General features: G+C 44.9%; 1 protein-coding gene across 1 annotated transcript in view; it reads right to left on the bottom strand.

Moving 5' to 3' along the window:
• The window catches only part of LOC116945028 (erlin-2-B-like), a 46,339-nt gene that overhangs the window by 10,614 nt on the left and 13,549 nt on the right, over nt 1–22,176 (bottom strand). Inside the window, exons 2-10 of the mRNA XM_032959094.2 lie at nt 15,264–15,370; nt 9,523–9,604; nt 8,892–8,938; nt 7,037–7,098; nt 5,509–5,634; nt 4,714–4,787; nt 3,872–3,930; nt 2,889–2,980; nt 1,303–1,392 (exon numbers count right to left, since the gene is read on the bottom strand). Coding sequence (XP_032814985.1) covers nt 1,303–1,392; nt 2,889–2,980; nt 3,872–3,930; nt 4,714–4,787; nt 5,509–5,634; nt 7,037–7,098; nt 8,892–8,938; nt 9,523–9,604; nt 15,264–15,367 — 736 coding nt within the window. The 5' untranslated portion in view covers nt 15,368–15,370. The remainder of the gene's footprint in view (nt 1–1,302; nt 1,393–2,888; nt 2,981–3,871; nt 3,931–4,713; nt 4,788–5,508; nt 5,635–7,036; nt 7,099–8,891; nt 8,939–9,522; nt 9,605–15,263; nt 15,371–22,176) is intronic.

The following is a 22,176-nucleotide window of genomic DNA, read 5'->3' as shown; positions in this document are numbered from 1 at the left end:
AATATATGATCTCAGCCCATCATCCTACAGTGGTCAATAAAGTGCCACATTGTAGGAAGTCAACTGTGGTTGTCCTCTGGACAGGCCCATCCAACTGCCATAGGAATGTGTAATTTCAACCACTAGGCTCAGAGCTGTAAACAGGACAGAAGCAACACCATAGGGTCCATCTAACCCTCCGCTTGTCTAAACCCTCCGCTTGTCTAAACCCTCCGCTTGTCTAAACCCTCCGCTTGTCTAAACCCTCTGCTTGTCTAAACCCTCCGCTTGTCTAAACCCTCCGCTTGTCTAAACCCTCCGCTTGTCTAAACCCTCCGCTTGTCTAAACCCTCCGCTTGTCTAAACCCTCCGCTTGTCTAAACCCTCCGCTTGTCTAAACCCTCCGCTTGTCTAAACCCTCCGCTTGTCTAAACCTTCCGCTTATCTAAATCCTCCGCTTGGCTAAACCCTCCGCTTGTCTAAACCCTCCGCTTGGCTAAACCCTCCGCTTGTCTAAACCCTCCGCTTGTCTAAACCCTCCGCTTGTCTAAACCCTCCGCTTGTCTAAACCTTCCGCTTATCTAAACCCTCCGCTTGGCTAAACCCTCCGCTTGTCTAAACCCTCCGCTTGGCTAAACCCTCCGCTTGGCTAAACCCTCCGCTTGTCTAAACCCTCCGCTTGGCTAAACCCTCCGCTTGGCTAAACCCTCCGCTTGTCTAAACCCTCCGCTTGGCTAAACCCTCCGCTTGTCTAAACCCTCCGCTTGTCTAAACCCTCCGCTTGGCTAAACCCTCCGCTTGTCTAAACCCTCCACTTGGCTAAACCCTCCGCTTGGCTAAACCCTCCGCTTGGCTAAACCCTCCGCTTGTCTAAACCCTCCGCTTGGCTAAACCCTCCGCTTGTCTAAACCCTCCGCTTGTCCAACCCTCCACTTGTCTAAACCCTCCACTTGTCTAATGAACGTTGCAAAACAAGTTTTTTCAATGCTCAGAAAGTGCTGTGAAAATGCCTCCCTCACAATTTGTAAGTTTACTGGGATGATTTCAGAGACAATTTCATGCGAATATCCGAAATATTGTGGATAGTGTTACAGATAACAGGTTCCAAATGAATTTCATCACATAGGACGAGATTGAAGTCTCACGCCTTATCGCCTCAAATTCATTTCGGGCCGATGCACGAACTGTCACAAGTTATATCCAAGGTGGTGCTCATTGGTGATGATAGGACGGATGGTATATTGTAACCGGTGCTGAAGCGCCGCTGGCCTGATGCAGCTCTGTACGCGTCAATGTGCGTGCAACTGTGGGAGCACAAAGTACCCTCCAGCTCCGACATCTTCTTCTCCGTCTCCTTCTCCTGCACCTTCTGCTCAAACTGGATCTTGGACACCTGGGCCACCTTCTCAGCCTCTGGACACGCGTAGAGTGCAAAGACAGATGCATTGATATCCATGGAAAATCACAGATTTCCCCCATTTGTCTTCAAGGTCTGTTGGGGCAAGTCCCACAAGCGAGTGTTTGTTAAGGCCACATGTATTTATTTGTACAGCAAAGCACAAGAGAGGGTTGTGGTGTGGTCAGAACCATGCCTTAGCCACCTCTTTTCGTCCTGGTACAGTGTGCCAACATCAGCACTGTGTGCTCAATTATGACGGAGAAGACCTAAAAAGGAGGCCCCGGTGGGGTTCGGGTGCCACTTTACACTGCTGTTATACCTGGCCAAGAGTCAAACCCGGATCATCAGGTTCGTAGCGCAGTGCGCCAACCACTCCACTACCGCTCCCCACATTAAAGCGTGTACAAATAAATACACGCAACTTTACAGAAATAAATTCAACCAGACATTTATGCATAGAAAAAAAATGAAGGTTCCCCATTTAGTCAAAGACGGGTTGCGCAAGTGCAGTCAGTAAGGCCACAAAAGGAGTGATTTGGCCCGATGTTCCAACACCGGTAGTATGGGCTAGACATGTACAACGCAACGATACATCGATTTAGATTAAATAACATTCTCATCCTCATGATAATACACTCAGTCATGCGTGTGGGAAGTGACTAAGATGTATGCAAACTATGACAAGCAAATATATTGCATTACACACGTGTAAAAAAATGAGACAGAAAGAAAATACCAACAGGATGGTAAAAAAAGACCAAAAATAACTGATCATGGAGAAGTTAGACTCCGAATCGTGAGAATTCACCTCCACCTGTGTGGAGGTACCTGCCCACTATGGGCCCCCTCACCCATCGCTGTTGATCAGATTTCAAGTTTATTTTGTTCAATCCGAAGGGAACTCAATAGAACAAGATGAATCTCAATTGCAAGTGACCTGGGTCACCAAAAGCAAACAATAAATAAATTAATAATCCAGCAATAAAGCAAATAGAAATTACAGCAAAGACAACTGGCGTCACATGAGAAATCGCACATATTGCACAAACGTAAATCAACGTTAAGTAATAAGTTCTCTGTAGTGCAAGTCGGCTCAGGCAGATTATGTCAGACTAATCCCAGTGCAATCACAATTAAGTTGCAGAATTGTATTACATTTTTTTTATTTTACCAGGTTAAGGCCCACTGAGCTGCGATGAAGCTCTTTTTCAGAAGCGACCTAGCCGCAAATGCTAGCTCAACGAAGTGGCTTATCACACGGAAATGTATTCTAGCCAAATACTCTTAACGCATGTTTCTAAATGCGGAGGGGAAAAACCGGAGGACCCGGAGAAAAATACAAGCGACCACGGGTAGAACATGCAAACTCCAAATATACAGGCATCAGGTTTGGGAACGAACCCACGACCTCCTGCATACCGGGCGAGGGAGTTAACATCTTGCCACTGCGGCACCCCAACACTGATGCACGGTGTAAGTGGGAGACACGGGGCCATGGCCCGTACCCTACCGATGATGGCTTTCTTGCGTTCCGTCTCCGCCTCCTTCTCCACCACCTTCTGTCGCTGTGCCGCGATCATCAGCTTTGTCTTCTCGCCCTCCCTGCCATGGAAACAGAGACGTGGGAACGTTTCGCCCAGTCAAGCGATTTAAAATGGGCGGCTTCCAGGCACTCGCGCTCCACTCCGTCATATCCGTTCCACTATGCGCTCAGCAGAATCGCTAACGTCATCATCGTTTTTATAATTTCACCCCCCCCCCCCCCCGAACAACCAATAAAAGTTCATTCAACGTCACAGTCTCATTCAATATTCCACCAAAACTGTGGCTCTTAATGTAAAAATACTTGTCTCTCGAAACCAGTGGTTCTTAACCTGGAGTGCAAGCACCCCCTGGAGGTACGAGATGCCCTGTCTGGGAGTGCAAGACATGTCAGATTTTATGAGAAGGTAAATGACAGGCACGTAAGTACAACTACATTGTTTCATCAAACCTATGTATTTGTTAATATTATAAATGTTTAATAATTTGAGAAACAAAGAGGTGCAAGGCTGCAGTATTTTTTAAGAACCATTGCTCTAAACTAAGGAATTACATTATTTATGTATTCTTTATAAAATGGGCTGGCACACTACTCAGCAACATCACCTTCAATATATTCAGTTTTTATGAAGCATTATACAACCGCAATGTAGTCTCAAATTCAACTAAATACTCCTGATGCACAGATTTAGAAGACATCTACCTGTGCACATATACGAGGAGGCCTCAAAAGAATCGTCACCGTCAAGTTTAAGTGTACGTTTCCATTACACATTCAACGAGAATAAGTTTCATCTGGAATCCAAACATAATGAAATATTTTTTTAAAAAAACTATCAGTAACAAATTTGAAACAATTAAAGTAAATGGTCACGATAAAACACACACACACACACACACAGACAAATGCCCTCCCCCCAAATGGTTACACAGGGGAGAGAGCTCACTCACATGAGCTCATAGTTTCTTCGAATGGCTTCCGGGATCTTTGGTTTCGTTACGCGAACAGCCTGCATGCAAAACACCCTCAATGTCGTCATCATCAACACTGACATTAAGAGCACCATCATCGCAACCACTGACAACGTAATTTTCAATCACCGTCAGGTAGCATAAAGCGTGGGTACCATCGCATCCTTTCGCAGTGGAGAGCTTTGAAAAACGCTCCCAGAATGAGGGGCACTCTTGCACGCACATGACATCAAACAAGGGCACGTATGCAAGATTCACTTCTTTTCACACCGGACGTAGCCAAACGTGCTGATCGGCGGTAACAGAGGGCACGGTATCATCGGAAATATTCACAATGCCTTGAAAGCCCAAAAATATTGTGCAAGCTCAGCTGCGTTCGAGAGCCAACAGATAAAGTGAAGCGTATTCAATTTGTAAATCCACAGTGGTAAATCGTGAGAACCACATGACTCACAACTGGAGAGTTGAAAATTCAAATCCTGGTTCAGGCTAGGCTCAGCCCATCATCCCTCCAGGACTTATAAAACAAGGAGCATTTTATGAGGAGATCAAAAGCAATTGTCCTATCAAAAATGGTCTCTGGCATATAAATGTGCAATTTACATCACTTATTTATGGCACCAATGGAGACAAGTGCTGCCTCTCACTCATTTGAGCAAGGCTTCAACTTAAAAAAGAAAACCATCAAAAAAGTGTCACCATTGTCAGTACAAGTAAGCCCTCGTAACATGTACACGATTGTGGCTGAGGGTGCACTAAGATGAACATCCATCCCTCCCTTACAGCCTACGGAGTCTACAGGAAGCGGTCCCAATTGGCACCTGTATGAAGAGGCCTGGAGCCATCGAGGTGAGGTCTTGCTGAAGGGCGATCTTGAGGTTCTCATCAATTTGATCTGCACTCGCCGAGATAAAGAGCAGACACACGAAAGAGTGTGAGTATGTTTGTGTGTGTATCGTTTGTGGAGCGGTAGTGCAGCGGTTAGCACGCTGCGCCATAAACCCGGGGGTGCCGAGTTCAATTCCCGCTCACGGCCAACGCCAGTGACGATTATCTGAAGCAGTCTTTGGCCTTCCCGAGGTCGACTCAACCTCAAATTAATACTTGGGACGGTGTGTAAACATTGGCACTAGGGAAGCGACAAAGGTAACCGGAATTGGTGCTGGTCACCCACCATCCCCTCTTGTGCCGTGCTGACCTTCATAGGTGCTCGCCAACAGCACTTGGCCCAAATAGTCTGTTAAAGCTATAAGGGGGTTATTAGTCTTTGTATTGTTTGGGCACCTATGTGTGTACACTGGACCATTATCGTCAAACACTGCACTACGAACCCAGCAACCTTTAGTTTGATTCCTGGCCACAGCTATCGTGGCGAGCGATATTTGAACCACTCCTGGTGTTAGAACATCAGCAATGGGGAGTCAAAAGCCAATCAGATGCAGTGTTGGCATTGGTCACCACCCCCTACGTGTGCACCGCGCTGGCCTTAAAGAGATGCTCGTCAACGGCGGCAAGCCCAGGATTCTGTACGGATAAACGGCGGAGGTTCGACTTTGTGTGCACGTGCGTGTACACCAGTGCATGCACACTGGCTGGGAGTTCCCGCGTGCACTCACCAAACAGCTCGATGTAGACCTCCTGCAGGGAGTGGACGCTGCAGAACTGGTTGAGCTCGTGGTGCACCTTGTTGAAGATGAGCGTCTTGTCGTAGTCAGCGGTGTAGTTCTTCACAATGTCGTACACTGCGCGTCGCGCACACACGTAAACCACGCGAAACGCACACAAACACATACATGCTCAGTGACGTTCGTCCAGTCTCCCCCAAGCAACCACCTCAGACCTGTCTCTGCAGCTCCCCCCAGTGTCACCAGGCATTCTCAATCCACTGCTATATTTAATCTAGCAGAGCGGTGCTGGAGTTGGAGCACTCGACTCATAATCCAACAACATTAGCCCATCATACCTCCAAGGCAGTTAAAATGAGTACCTCTTTGTGGATGCTCAAATAACGCTCGTCTCCTGTAGAGTGCATAACTACATCGAGGGTAAAAAAAAATATTTTTGTTCTCAAGTAAACGTTCCTCTCGTTGCTTAAATACGCTCAGGACGGTGCTCATCTCTCGCAGCGGACCTGAGCCAGTGGTAAAATTCCTCATTGCTATGGCGGGTACCGGGTGTATACAAAGAACATTACTGTTGACTTCCCACAAAAAGAATACATTTCTATTGAGCCTGAAGGGATTGTGAGTTGACTTGACCCTTGACTGAGTCGAGTGCTGTGCCACAAAGCTGCCTGCCTGGTAGCTGTCAACTATCTATAGCGTATGCTGTCGTCTGATCTTGTCACATCTTGTCGGGAAGCTTAGCAGGGTTGACCTTGGCTATATTGCTGGAAAGGGTGAACACCATTCACAACACGTTATTGCCTGCAGGATTACGTTATGGGCAGCAGAGGGCAGGGCATAAAAATACATAGTTGTACTATACCTCTATGCTCCCCCATCACCAACCAGCACTAACCAGTGAGCCGACGTATGTTCAAATAACTACCCACGATTAGCACAGTATAAGAAAGTCCTCACCCAGCAGTGGATTAACAACGACGTATATATTAACATGGAAATGTAGCCTTCAAAGGTGACCTACTATTCAAATAACAATATACACAATCGCTGAGCTGCATTGGCTTACAGTTGCCGACCAAATATATTCTAAGGTTGCACTCAATACACACAAAGTGCTTGCCACAAATGAACCACAATACCTTGCTGATCTCGTCAAGGAGCATAAACCATCACTCGAACTCTGGCCATACTCGCAGCGGGTTTTGGCTAACCATTGAACAAAGACGGTCACCGCATCGCATGCTTTCAGATGCGCTTCCGAGGCCGTCTGGAACGCTCTTCTTTCCAATATTAGGAATCCACTGGGAGCCATGCACTTTGAAATCATCATCTAGATTAAAAACTCATTCCTTTAGATCTTATTTTTTTGTTTAGTTTGTTGTCCTTCCCCGCACCTCCGATTAGCACAGTTGGCTACGTACGGTGCGACAGAAGTTTAACATACGTACATAAACATGTGTGTAAACACAGACAAATGCACACACACACGAGAACATGTGCACAAACACACACACACCACCTGCATCTGCCGCCAGGATGTTAACCACTTCTATCCGGTCGAAGTAGATCATCACTCCTCCACTGTAACACAAAAAGGAAAAATAAAACGCTCACAGCAACATGGTTAGACTGCAGTTAAGTGACATTCTAAATTATTTAGAGTATGATAGGCACAAGCAAATATCCCTATATAGCATTGAACAGACTATTGGGGCAAGTGCACCACGCCCGACCGCCTTTGTCTCTCCAGTGGTGATATTTATACACTGCATCAGGTACTCATTTGGGGCCGAGTCGACCTAGGGGAGGCCCAAGACCAGTTCAGATAATCATCACTGATTAGCGTAGCGCTAACCGCTACACTACTGCTCCCCACAACATGCACACACTGACACACACACACAGCTACAAAGGTTCCCCTTCCAGCCTGGATAATCTATTGGCGAGAGAGCTGTTGGGGAACACTTCATAAAAGTAAAATAAAATGCTGTACCGGATTTGAACTGGATTTTGGGAGTCGTTGCCTACGTTAGGGAGCCATTGCCTACATTGGAGGAGTCGTTGTCTAGGTTTGGTAGCTGTAGCCTAGGTTTGGTTGTCGTTGCCTAGGTTTGGTAGCTGTTGCCTACGTTTGGGGAGTCGTTGTCCCTACGTTTGGGAGCCGTTGCCAAGGTTTGGGGAGTCGTAGCCTAGGTTTGGGGAGTCGTTGTCTACGTTTGGGGAGTCATAGCCTAGGTTTGGTAGCTGTTGCCTACGTTTGGGGAGTCGTTGCCTAAGATTGGTAGCTGTTGCCTACGTTTTGAGAGTCGTTGCCTCCATTGGGGAGTCGTTGTCTCCGTTAGGGAGTCGTTGCTGGTATGGCAACGTTGACCAAAAACGATGTGGCCAGCACCATGTCTGGCTGCTATTCTTTTACGTGGTGATGTTCACGCCACGTACCGGGTCACTTATTTTCAATGTTAGGAATGCAGCTCACTAACACTATCCACTCTTGTCGCCCCTCTCTATACACAATATGGATGTATTAACAAGCAATGAATCTTGCATGTAATAATTGGTTATTTCAGATTCGCATAAGTTGTGCGCGATCTGTTTCATGGAAACCGTGATGCCACTGCAGATTCTACATGCACATACTATTAGCATGGTTGGCTACGTACGGTGCGAAAGAAGTTCAACATAAATTTTGATTTAAAGCTTTCGTGACTGCAGTAATTCATATTCTTAGCTCTTTCGGTAAAGTCAACGTGACTTTACCGAAAGAGCTAAGAATAAGTTCAACATACATACAGAAAGCCAAAGATTCAAGAGTCGAATGGTGACCCCCCCACCAAATCATCACAATTAATTTCAACAAATTGTGGAGGGGTGGTGAATCAGTGCATCCTTAGTGTACACGTACAATCATTTTGTCATTCCGCTGCTGGATGAGAGCCTCCTAACAGTGAGGGTTATCTGACCATACCTTAACACGCTGGTCCACGCAGGTTGGTAAAGTTGGAAAGCATAAAAGTACAGAACAATCCAAACTCAACCTTGCTTGGCTTCCAAGATCTCGCAAAATTGAGTGGATTGTGGGCGATTTGGTCAAAAACATTAACTTAAAGCACAATAAACACACACACATAGGTGAAGATCATCCATGAAGTCTCTAGTGCTGTTAATGAGCAAAGCACGCACGCATGTACAGATACATGCAACAAAGATGTCTACATTAGCCAGGAAGGCTCGTAGAAAATGTTGTTCATTTCCCATTCAGGCTGGCACAACGCAAGAGAGGGAGGTCAGATAGGAGAGCACCACACCATGCCTGGCTGCCCAAAATGTACAATTTCAAATAGAACTCTCCAATACGATAAATAATTATCACTCGCCTCGTTCCACAAGGCACGTTCTTGACTTCATCCGTTTGAAGGGTGGTCTGTACAAAATACATAAACAGATAAGTTAAAACACATTATCAAGTTGCAGCTTCCATTACTTTGTACATAAAACAGGTTTCTCAAATGTCACTTGAATTTTGCCTAACATACCAGTGAAAGTAAAACCAACCTGTTACTATTTCTATTTAACCTTTTGCATTAAGTAAAAATCATACACGAATTGACGATGTGGTTAGAGTGCTCAATTTAAAGTTACAAGGTCAAATCCCGGCCGGGGGTTTACTCAAGTCTACTTGGGGTCGATAATAATTTAGTGACGTCAATATCGGTTGTGCTATGGATAAGCTGGCCCCGCCATGAACATGTGGAATGTCCATCACTGGCTGTCACGAGATGAGTGTTGCCCCAGTGCTAACTGAAGGAGGGAGCCACTGCCTTTTTAACAAGGTGTTTTATTTATAGATGTGTGTATATATATGGGGCTCACAGCGGTGATTCCATGATGTGGTATATTAACAATAATTACAGTTTATATAGTGCCTTTCAGAAAAATCTCAAGGCGCTCTCAGTGACAAGGTGTGGGGGGGTTGGGGTTGGGTAAGTGGCGGCTAAGTTGTAACACCTGCACGACGCGGTTAGACGTGATGAAGGGAAGCATGATGTGGTAGCCCGGTCCACTCGTCGCCTTCAGCAGTGCCCCGCCCCTGGGAAACAACCACAGCACACGAGCACCCACACGGCCATGACCGCAACTCTGACACAACCCCAGCAATAAACCAAAGTTAAGCACCCGCTGTTCGCTGTACGCACACTGGGGGAATATGCTCTCATAATGCACGTCTGGTTTAACTTCTTTTGCACCGTACGTAGCCAACCGTACCAATCGGGGGTGTGGGGGAAGGAAAAGAAACTACTGAGCGACCACTACGGGTGGCGTGGCACATGCTGGTAGTCCAGTGATAAGATTCTTGAATACACATGCGCAGAGATCTGGGCGTTACCCTCGTATGTGTGGGTTTTCTCTGGGTATTCTGGTTTCCTTCCACACGAACAAAGAAAAAAAAACTCTTTAAAAGAATTGGTCAAAAATTTGAGTTGCCACAATATAAGTTTTCAAGATGGTACGTTATTCAGTTTCGCGATAGGATGATCATCGCAATATCAGTTCCCCATTACTTTGTATTTCACATTGTTAGTTTTGTTTTTCTGCTTTGCCGTACTTCCAGTAGAAATAACAATTACTCTAAAGGTATTCAACTGCAATTCACGACGTTTTATACTTGTCATACCTTCACAATCGATTACACTTGCAACGCACACCATCAGTAACACTAATATGTATTAATTAAAATAACTACGAAAATGATGCCGTTATATAACTGCCATGTCATTACTCTGAAAAGCCTTTTTACAAAGCACTAATGTAGTGTATAATATTTATTTATAACCTTAATTATTGAGTTTATTATTCCATAGTCAGAACATCAAGTATGTATATAGAAATAAAATAAGCAATGAAAATCTCGATACAAATATTTTGCTAAACTGAAGATATGATTATTGTGGTTCTCTTACAGACTGTACGGTTTGTCGGAACGTCGCCATTGGCGGTAACCCTACTGCTTAATGCAGAACCCTTGCTAAGAGACTCTTGATGCTCCGTGAAGCTGTATCATTAAATACAGGACTATAAGAAATGAGCAAAAATTATGTTTTTAAACTGGCTATATTACCATATAATCAAAAAGCAGAGCATTGTGGTGGGTGGCAGAGGAAAACATTGATGGTTCTGCAGTATTAATACATTCTAATGCTTTGGGTACAATGCATATTGCAACATGTCTGAGTCTTCTATTTGATAAAAAATCAAACGGCCTCAAGCCAGTGAATCATTCCAGCCCAGCAGGTATGGATGACCCATATAGGTAGGATAACAGCACACTGGGTATTTCGTGAAATTTGATTTGTATCGTATTATATCGTGAAAAATTCTATTGCAGCAACCCTAGTTAAGTAAGCAGGTAGAAAGATAGATACGGGTGTGGGTGGGTGAGGAAGTAGCTTTTATTAAAACCAGATGAGAGTACATTGAGACATCACATCTGTTTTGGAACGAGACCTTGGAAGAGTTCAGTAATAAAATAGGCAAGAGGTTACAGGGCAGAAGAAGTACGAAATAAAAATATTAAAAAACTGGACTGTATAAAATATTATGGAATTTGTAGAGCAATTGTACAAATTACGTAAATTAAAAAATATATATTGGACAACTGCTTTAAATAAAAAGTAATGTGATGGAAATAAAGAATATAATATGACGTATAATATGAGGGCACTCTTGTAGAAGGTACTTCGTTTAAGTAAATTAAATCAAACTACACACTGTATTTAATTAACTGGTTTGACAACCTCTGACAAAACAAACACGTGGTAGGCGATGAATAATTTCTCCAATTCGTTCTTTCTTTGGTATAGACGCAGTTCTGTTCTTGTGTATGGCAGCAATATGTTTAAGAGCTAAATACCAATGTTGATGTCTGCTGGCCACGAGAGGGCTTCAGGAGAGAGTTTGTGTGGTTCTGCTAATCCTCCATAGAAGGAGCGCAGACTACAGTGGTATACTGTGTGGTCCATAGTAGATGCAGTGCAGTTCCTGTACTGTATCTGTTCCATATCCCCCACATACAGTGAGGAAAAAAGGGTATTTGATCCCCTGCTGATTTTGTACGTTTGCCCACTGACAAAGAAATGATCAGTCTATAATTTTAATGGTAGGTTTATTTGAACAGTGAGAGCCAGAATAACAACAACAAAATCCAGAAAAACGCATGTCAAAAATGTTGTAAATTGATTTGCTTTTTAATGAGGGAAATAAGTATTTGACCCCTCTGCAAAACATGACTTAGTACTTGGTGGAAAAACCCTTGTTGGCAATCACAGAGGTCAGATGTTTCTTGTAGTTGGCCACCAGGTTTGCACATATCTCAGAAGGGATTTTGTCCCACTCCTCTTTGCAGATCTTCTCCTAGTCATTAAGGTTTCGAGACTGTCGTTTGGCAACTCGAACCTTCAGCTCCCTCCACAGATGTTCTATGGGATTCAGGTCTGGAGACTGGCTCGGCCACTCCAGGACCTTAATGTGCTTCTTCTTGAGCCACTCCTTTGTTGCCTTGGCCGTGTGTTTTGGGTCATTGTCATGCTGGAATACCCATCCACGACCCATTTTCAATGCCCTGGCTGAGGGAAGGAGGTTCTCACCCAAGAATTGATGGTACATGGCCCCGTCCATCGTCCCTTCGATGCGGTGAAGTTGTCCTGTCCCCTTAGCAGAAAAACACCCCCAAAGCATAATGTTTCCACCTCCATGTTTGACGGTGGGGATGGTGTTCTTGGGGTCATAGGCAGCATTCCTCCTCCTCCAAACACGGCGAGTTGAGTTGATGCCAAAGAGCTCCATTTTGGTCTCATCTGACCACAACACTTTCACCCAGTTGTCCTCTGAATCAATCAGATGTTCATTGGCAAACTTCAGACGGGCATGTATATGTGCTTTCTAGAGCAGGATTTCAGTCCTTCACGGCGTAGTGTGTTACCAATTGTTTTCTTGGTGACTATGGTCCCAGCTGCCTTGAGATCATTGACAAGACCCTCCCGTGTAGCGCTGGGCTGATTCCTCACCGTTCTCATGATCATTGCAACTCCACGAGGTGAGATCTTGCATGGAGCCCCAAGCCGAGGGAGATTGACAGTTCTTTTATGTTTCTTCCATTTGCGAATAATCGCACCAACTGTTGTCACCTTCTCACCAAGCTGCTTGGCAATGGTCTTGTAGCCCATTCCAGCCTTGTGTAGGTCTACAATCTTGTCCCTGACATCCTTGGAGAGCTCTTTGGTCTTGGCCATGGTGGAGAGTTAGGAATCTGATTGATTGATTCCTTCTGTGGCCAGGTGTCTTTTATACAGGTAACAAGCTGAGATTAGGAGCACTCCCTTTAAGAGTGTGCTCCTAATCTCAGCTCGTTACCTGTATAAAAGACACCTGGGAGCCAGAAATCTTTCTGATTGAGAGGGGGTCAAATACTTATTTCCCTCATTAAAATGCTAATCAATTAATAACATTTTTGACATGCGTTTTTCTGGATTTTGTTGTTGTTATTCTGTCTCTCACTGTTCAAATAAACCTACCATTAAAATTATAGACTGATAATTTCTTTGTCAGTGGGCAAACGTACAAAATCAGCAGGGGATCAAATACTTTTTCCCTCACTGTAGGTAACAGAGCAATTACATTGGTGAGTTGACAGCGAGGGGCTTATTCAGGTCATTCTCACAAACACCACAAGATGGTGCTGCTCTACCAAGTCATGAAAGCCAAAGCTACACATTGTCTTGATCTCTAATTGTTTTTCTCAAATCCATTCCTCGCAGAAAACGCATAGCCCGCCTTTTCCTAAATTACCTAGTCTCTTATTGTTGGTTCTTTCGGTAAAGTCACGTAGAAGGGAAACAATAAAATAATTTAAAAAAAAAATTTCCGTGATTGCTAGTCACCAGGTGGATTGAGTGTGCAGTGGCTTAATTTGCACTTGCACGAAAGAGGCTAGGTAAAATTTTGATTTAAAGCGTTCGTGACTGCAGGGATTCATATTCTTCTCTAGATTTAAAGCTTTCGTGACTGCTAGGATCCTTACTCTTTGGTTCTATTGGGTAAAGTCACTCCAGCGCTGTCGTCCAGACAGTCTCGTCCCTTCACCTGATGAGGGCCGCTTGTGTTGTGGCCGAAACGTCGTGATTTTTTGTTATTTTATTTTCACCTACGTGACTTTACCCAATAGAACCAAAGAGTATTCATATTCTTGGTTCTTTCGGTAAAGTCACGTAGAAGGGAAACAATAAAAGAATAACATTTTATTTTAATTTATTTATTTTAATTTTTTATTATTTTATTGTTTCCCTTCTACGTGACTTTACCGAAAGAACCAAGAATATGAATCCCTGCAGTCACGAACGCTTTAAATCAAAATTTTACCTAGCCTCTTTCGTGCATGTGCAAATGAAGCCACTGCACACTCAATCCACCTGGTGACTAGTAATCACGGAACACAGTATATTGGTAACTAATTGGTAAATTTGATCCGTCAAGGTTGCTCTTTAATTACTGGTGATCTGAAACAATAATATTTGGCGCACTAAACATTTGTACAGTGACAACAGCATTTGTTTAGCTATGTCGTGTGGCGGAGGATCTTACCGCACCATTATGTGGCCGAACCAAAAATTATATTATGAATCGTAACATTGTCTGCCAAAACCTATGAGCTAACAATGGCAATGATGATGAAAATCATGAACTGCCGAGTGAAGCTCAACTTCGATTAAAACTCATGACCCCGTAACCACCAGCCGAGTTCTCGACATACTAAGCCATTGCGACTAAGTTTGTAAGACTTTCTGGGGAGGCAGACCTCTCCATACAATTGCACGACTCCATGTACAAAGGGCTGTGGCCATGGGCAAGAACAGATTGCCAGTTGCATGCTCATTAGAAGAGTGCCACCCCAATCGGTGCCCCTTCAGTGGAAATAAGTGTTGGGGGTTCGCAATGGTAAAAGGTCAGAGACGATGGTGCCCCTGGGACTCGTTTGGCGAAGGGTTTCTGCCCCACGGGGATGCCCCGCTACTCCTTGTTGCTGCCTCGGCAGTACATGTTGCTGGTGCTGAACCTCAGTGGCTTGGTCCTGGGCTGTACCGCAGTGTAGCGCTCTCTCTCTCCTTTCTCCTACGTATTCCCTGCCTTGCTGCCTCCCCTCCCTCCTACCCTAAACACTAGTTTTCGTCACCTGCAAAGCATCCTGAGATGCATTTACGAGATATGCAAATGTCAAGGAGTCCACGGCGAACGAGGTACAACTGAGGTATGGGGGGCTCCTTATTTTCTGCAGCCACACGATGACACTCACAGGAAGCAAAACCAAGGCCGTGTCCCCCGAAGTATCTCCGTGAGCCCCCTCCTTTTGTCCCGTTTACCGCCCTTCGACAGTTCCAAACAGACGCCCACCCCCCCTCCTAATCAACCCCGTTTCAGTTTCCCGAATTAGTCTCGAACCGACCCAGTGTTACCGATTTAAATTGCCTGGGTTTCTACCCATCAAATTCTTCGGGTTGCGAAGGTCTCGAGGTCCCCCCCAATAAGCTCGCACGCGGCTGGCGACAGCCGGCCAATGCGGTACGAGCTGTACCGTTCATATTATTAATCATTGGGGTACGACCTCGGTGATCCAACGAACCGTACCGTTTATATAATCGATCAATGGGGTAAACATGCCCTCGATGACTCTTCTAGAAATGTCAACGTGTTGTTACCTGTAGTAGACTGCCACGTGGCCCTCATCGATGCGGTGAATGGAAGAGATGAGCAGAGCAAACATCAGGGCGACACCTGCCACCACCACTGCTCCCACCGACATCTTCTGCACACGCATGCGCGCGCACACACACACACACACAGGACTTCAACATACATGCATACACACGCAGACAATCGACCCTTAGCCTCGACAGACAGCAGGCGGCAAGCGCAGTTCGCAAGCGTTCAGGCTGCTGTGATGCCCGGAAGTATCGGCGGTAGTGGTCAGGGGGCCCAGTAGTCAACTGATTTCATTATAAACAAGGGAGCGTGATGTTAACAGTGATTACTGCGAAATAAAACCTAGAACGTTTAAAAGTGTCACTGAGGGGAGACACACTGGAGCATGTAATGCGAGCCGTAGATTCGAACCCACATCATTTTCATGTTGAAACCAAGCTGCCTTGTACTCTACTCTACCCCTTGGCTGCAGTGCCTCCACAAACGGTTGGCAACTTGTGTATCTTGATAGCTGCCGTTTCTCGATCCACGAGATAATCTGAGGCTGAGTCAACACCAAGCGAGGCACAGACCAGGTGCAGATACCATTTGAAGCCATCATGCACGGTCAGGAATCGAAGACGGGTCACTTAGCTGACAATGTGGTCAGCTAATTCACGTCACCGCAATACCAAAACATACAAGAAAGCATGTGCGCGCACACACAGCGCGATATATTCGGTCGCTTGCAGACAACTGCACTTGTAAAGGTGCATCTACACACTCCATTCGTCAGAACTTCAGAAAGTTAATACATAGATGGAAACACTCAGGAAAACTAAATTCAAAGATCCCATCTCACAATTTGAGGTTCTTTGCGAAAGCGTTGTTGGGCAAGAACCTAATACGATTCGCATGGAACGAAACATGCGTTCAGATTGTTTAGATTGTTTTGGCGCTGGAAATGTCCTTAATTATGGGCCACTTCGTTGAGCAATCATTTGTGGGGAGGTCACTTCTGAAAAATAAGTGAATACCTCGTGGCTTTGCCTGGTGGGATGGAGAAGGTTTAGCGCTGTATTTATTTATGTGTTTGGGCAATGCTTACCTTTCTTGTACTTTGCACTCTTATCGTGTTTTTTGTAGTTTGTTGTTGTAACGTTCTTACCCACCCATACTGGACATCTGTGGGAGAAAAGAGCTTTATAGCTCATCGGATTCCTCCAGGATAAATAAATATTCTGGTTCTGATATTTTTATTATTCGGGATATGGGGGTCGCTGGTACTGTAATCCAGCATGTCGTCCATCCCGAGTTGCGCTGAGAAGGTGGTGGCAGTGGTGGCGGTGGTGGGCCTTCTTGGACTGCTGCAGCCCTTGGTATGAGGGTGGCTCCCACCCTACAACGCCGTATCTGCCAGGGACAATCCAGATTCTGACCCAGCAATGATGGAGCGGCGATAAACGCCCCAATTCCGGACGGTGCGTGGCTTGGAGTGGAACTAGGAGGCGGTGGCATCATTGGCATCATCATCACCACTTGGCAGCTGCTGCCCTTGTTCTTCTCAATGGTGGAGATTGCAGGTTTGGGGGTACAGTGAGGGAAAAAGTATTTGATCCCCTGCTGATTTTGTACGTTTGCCCACTGACAAAGAAATTATCAGCCTAAAATTTTAATAGTAGGTTTATTTGAACAGTGAGAATAACAACAAAAAAATCCAGAAAAACGCATGTCAAAAATGTTATAAATTGATTTGCATTTTAACGAGGGAAATAAGTATTTGACCCCTCTGCAAAACATGACTTAGTACTTGGTGGAAAAACCCTTGTTGGCAATCACTGAGGTCAGACGTTTCTTGTAGTTGGCCACCAGGTTTGCACACATCTCAGGAGGGATTTTGTCCGACTCCTCTTTGCAGATCTTCTCCAAGTCATTAAGGTTTCGAGGTTGACATTTGGCAACTCGAACCTTCAACTCCCTCCACAGATTTTCCATGAGATTAAGGTCTGGAGACTGGCTAGGCCACTCCAGGACCTTAATGTGCTTCTTCTTGAGCCACTCCTTTGTTGCCTTGGCTGAGGGAAGGAGGTTCTCACCGAAGATTTGACGGTGCATGGCCCCGTCCATCGTCCCTTTTATGCGGTGAAGTTGTCCTGTCCCCTTAACAGAAAAACACCCCCAAAGCATAATGTTTCCACCTCCATGTTTGACGGTGGGGATGGTGTTCTTGGGGTCATAGGCAGCATTCCTCCTCCTCCAAACACGGCGAGTTGAGTTGATGCCAAAGAGCTCCATTTTGGTCTCATCTGACCACAACCCTTTCACCCAGTTATCCTCTGAATCATTCAGATGTTCATTGGCAAACTTCAGCCGGGCATGTATATGTGCTTTCTTGAGCAGGGGGACCTTGCGGGCGCTGCAGGATTTCAGTCATTCACGGTGTAGTGTATTACCAATTGTTTTATTGGTGACTATGGTCCCAGCTGCCTTGAGATCATTGACAAGATCCTCCCGTGTAGTTCTGGGCTGATTCCTCACCGTTCTCATGATCATTGCAACTCCACGAGGTGAGATCTTGCATGGAGCCCCAGGGCGAGGGAGATTGACAGTTCTTTTGTGCTTGTTCCATTTGCGAATAATCGCACCAACTGTTGTCACCTTCTCACCAAGATGCTTGGCAATGGTCTTGTAGCCCATTCCAGCCTTGTATAGGTCTACAATCTTGTCCCTGACATCCTTGGAGAGCTCTTTGGTTTTGGCCATGGTGGAGAGTTTGGAATCTGATTGATTGATTGCTTCTGCGGACAGGTGTGTTTTATACAGGTAACAAGCTGAGATTAGGAGCACTCCCTTTAAGAGTGTGCTCCTAATCTCAGCTCGTTACCCGTATAAAAGACACCTGGGAGCCAGACATCTTTCTGATTGAGAGAGGGTCAAATACTTATTTCCCTCATTAAAATGCAAATCAACTTATAACATCTTTGACATGCGTTTTTCTGGATTTTTTGTTGTTATTCTGTCTCTCACTGTTCAAATAAACCTACCATTAAAATTATAGACTGATCATTTCTTTGTCAGAGGGCAAACGTACAAAATCAGCAGGGAATCAAATACTTTTTTCCATCACTGTAGGTGCTGCTGGAGTTGCCTCAGAGAGTTGCTGCAGGGCATTCTATGGATTGTACATCAGAATTAAAATCTGAATATTTATCTATACTAGAGGAATCTGATGAGCTATAAAGCACTTTTGCACAGATGCCCAGTAGGGGCAGATCAGAACGTTACAACAAACAATACAAAACAAGATAGGAGTGCAAAGTATAGGAAAGGCAAACAAATAAATAAAAAATATTTATCAATACAAATAAAACTCAAATACTTTTTTTTATCTTACCAGGTAAAGCCCACTGAGCTATTAGGTTCCTTTTCAGAAGCAGGTGATGGAAGGGGGTAGATATTCACACGGCTTATCGAGGTGTCTATCAAGTGGGCTACTCTTTCCTGGATGGTGTCGAGCATTCTTCGGTGTTGTTCAAACTATGTACCCATCCAGGCAAGTGCCGAGCAGTGCCCAATACACTCCTGGCTTGTGCCTTGCAGAGACGGTGGCAAGGCATTGGGAGAGACAGGAGGTGGGGCCACTCGCCGCAAGAGACCCATCTGTGTCTGCACATTGCCTGACGTCAACTCGTGCTGTTGATGAACGCACCCTCATTTCAGCTCGAGACGACCTTGTGGAGATCTAGACCACGTCTGTAAAGTATCTGGTCACACAAGCGTTGCGCATGACGAGGTAGCTGAACTTGGGCTGCCAGGACGGTAGTGAAAGTGGACCGCTTAGGATGACACTACTCAAGGCTGGGCAAATCCATTGAGACGTCTTATTTACACGAACCGCAAGCTGCCACGGGGGGAAGCAGATTTCGTTAAACCCTGGAACATTATTAATGAATCCCATACATCTTCTGGTGACATTGCAAAAAAAACAAGCTCAATGTAATGTGGGCTGAAAACCCAGCCTTGTAAATTCCTGCATCCCAAATTCAAGCAAATTATTTGGGAAATATTGGTTTCATGAAACTAGACTTTCAAAATTATTTGCGCACGAACCACATAACGCTATGGTCCTACGCGTCCGCGTTGGTTGTCTGTCCGAGCCGCCTATCCCGCTATGTGCCACTCACCTGTCTCGGAAGTTGTGCTGGAAAAAATAATGTAAACAGAATTTAAATCAAATTTATAGGATTTAGGAGACATGCGTGATACTCAACACTAGCAAGGCAACCAAACACAAGCCCCCTAATCAAACCGACAATAAATGTGTTGTTGAATTCCCCTATCATAAAACTACCACCACCATATGGACAGATGTTCTTTATGTATAGTGAGGGGAAAAAAGAATTTGATCCCCTGCTGATTTTGTACGTTTGCCCACTGACAAAGAAATGATCAGTCTATAATTTTAATGGTAGGTTTATTTGAACAGTGAGGGAATAACAACAAAAAAATCCAGAAAAACGCATGTCAAAAATGTTATAAATTGATTTGCATTTTAATGAGGGAAATAAGTATTTGACGACCTCTCAATCGGAAAGATTTCTGGCTCCCAGGTGTCTTTTATACAGGTAACGAGCTGAGATTAGGAGCACACTCTTAAAGGGAGTGCTTCTAATCTCAGCTTGTTACCTGTATAAACACAGAAGCAATCAATCAGATTCCAAACTCTCCACCATGGCCAAGACCAAAGAGCTCTCCAAGGATGTCAGGGACAAGATTGTAGACCTACACAAGGCTGGAATGGGCTACAAGACCATTGCCAAGCAGCTTGGTGAGAAGGTGACAACAGTTGGTGTGATTATTCGCAAATGGAAGAAACACAAAATAACTGTCAATCTCCCTCGGCCTGGGGCTCCATGCAAGATCTCACCTTGTGGAGTTGCAATGATCATGAGAACGGTGAGGGATCAGCCCAGAACTACACGGGAGGATCTTGTCAATGATCTCAAGGCAGCTGGAACCATAGTCACCAAGAAAACAATTGGTAACACACTTCACCGTGAAGGACTGAAATCCTGCAGCACCCGCAAGGTCCCCCTGCTCAAGAAAGCACATATACATGCCTGTCTGAAGTTTGGTAATGAACATCTGAATGATTCAGAGAATAACTGGGTGAAAGTGTTGTGGTCAGATGAGACCAAAATGGAGCTCTTTGGCATCAACTCAACTCGCCGTGTTTGGAGGAGGAGGAATGCTGCCTATGACCCCAAGAACACCATCCCCACCGTCAAACATGGAGGTGGAAACATTATGCTTTGGGGGTGTTTTTCTGCTAAGGGGACAGGACAACTTCACCACATCAAAGGGACGATGGACGGGGCCATGTACCATCAATTCTTGGGTGAGAACCTCCTTCCCTCAGCCAGGGCATTGAAAATGGGTCGTGGATGGGTATTCCAGCATGACAATGACCCAAAACACACGGCCAAGGCAACAAAGGAGTGGCTCACGAAGAAGCACATTAAGGTCCTGGAGTGGCTTAGCCAGTCTGCAGACCTTAATCCCATAGAAAATCTGTGGAGGGAACTGAAGGTTCGAGTTGCCAAACGTCAGCCTCAAAACCTTAATGACTTGGAGAAGATCTGCAAAGAGGAGTGGGACAAAATCCCCCCTGAGATGTGTGCAAACCTGGTGGCCAACTACAAGAAACGTCTGACCTCTGTGATTGCCAACAAGGGTTTTGCCACCAATTACTAAGCCATGTTTTGCAGAGGGGTCAAATACTTATTTCCCCTATTAAAATGCAAATCAATTTATAACATTTTTGACATGCGTTTTTCTGGATTTTGTTGTTGTTATTCTGTCTCTCACTGTTCCAATAATCATACCATTAAAATTATAGACTGGTCATTTCTTTGTCAGTGGGCAAACGTACAAAATCAGCAGGAGATCAAATACTTTTTCCCCTCACTGAAAAACCAGTTGAGAGGCCATCAAGCCACGTCTCATTTGCAAGGAAGAATGGATAAAAATTTACGTGAAAATAAGTTGCAAAATCTTAAATAAATATCAACACAAATATAATTTGTTTTCACTTGAAATAATTTTTTTAACCATAATCAACATAAACTGGTCCTTGCCAATCGAATGTAGAACTTCCAGCACTTTCTTGGAACCACAACAGGGTATGAATGCTCTTATCAACGGAGAAAAAAATCAAGTGATGATCATAGGGGGAGACCGATCCCTACCAAATGAATAGAGAATTTCCAGCAATTTATGGAAATTGCCTCTCCTCGATTCTTGCCCAGGGATAATTCCCTTCCAGTCTCAGACCCCAAGGCAACAATCTCTAGAGTGGCATGGGACAATATGGCGACGTGGTTCATGGGGACAAGAATTGGTCCTGATGGGCAAGGATCGGGAACCAGCAGGATCCGGCTCCATGTGCATGGGTTGATGCCAGGATTTGAACGCGTCCACTAATCGGAGCCCCCTGCTGCTCAATCAACTGGGCTACTTCATGGCTTAAAAATAAATATTAACCAGATGTTAATAATTGACCAATGCCTAGCAACACATGGACTTGGGATTCTCAAGCCCAATGGGGGCTTTGTGGCCTTTTCCCAGCCTTATCCAAACAGTCCGTGATTAGGAAGGATATTGGTCATACGAATGTGATTTTTGCTATATGCACACCCGCAAATGCAGCTGCTACTCATCATCCATGACCTCGCTACTTCTGGACAAAGGCCTCCAAAAGCTCATGCCATCTTCCATGATATTGTGATATCACAATCCATATAGCTCCTGCACACGAGCTGATCTCATCACTCCATCTCCACGGTGGATGTCCTCTTGGGTGTTTCTATCAGTTGGCTGCCAAACTACTTTGATTTGGGCACTGCTGGCAATCACAATCTTGGCATAACT

Source organism: Petromyzon marinus, chromosome 22, assembly GCF_048934315.1.
Source record: "Petromyzon marinus isolate PM22_M1 ecotype Great Lakes invasive population chromosome 22, UKy_Petmar_22M1.pri1.0, whole genome shotgun sequence".
NCBI classification, from domain to species: domain Eukaryota; kingdom Metazoa; phylum Chordata; class Hyperoartia; order Petromyzontiformes; family Petromyzontidae; genus Petromyzon; species Petromyzon marinus.
The sequence above is the reverse complement of the archived record's forward strand: the minus strand, read 5'-3'. Positions and strand labels throughout refer to the sequence as shown.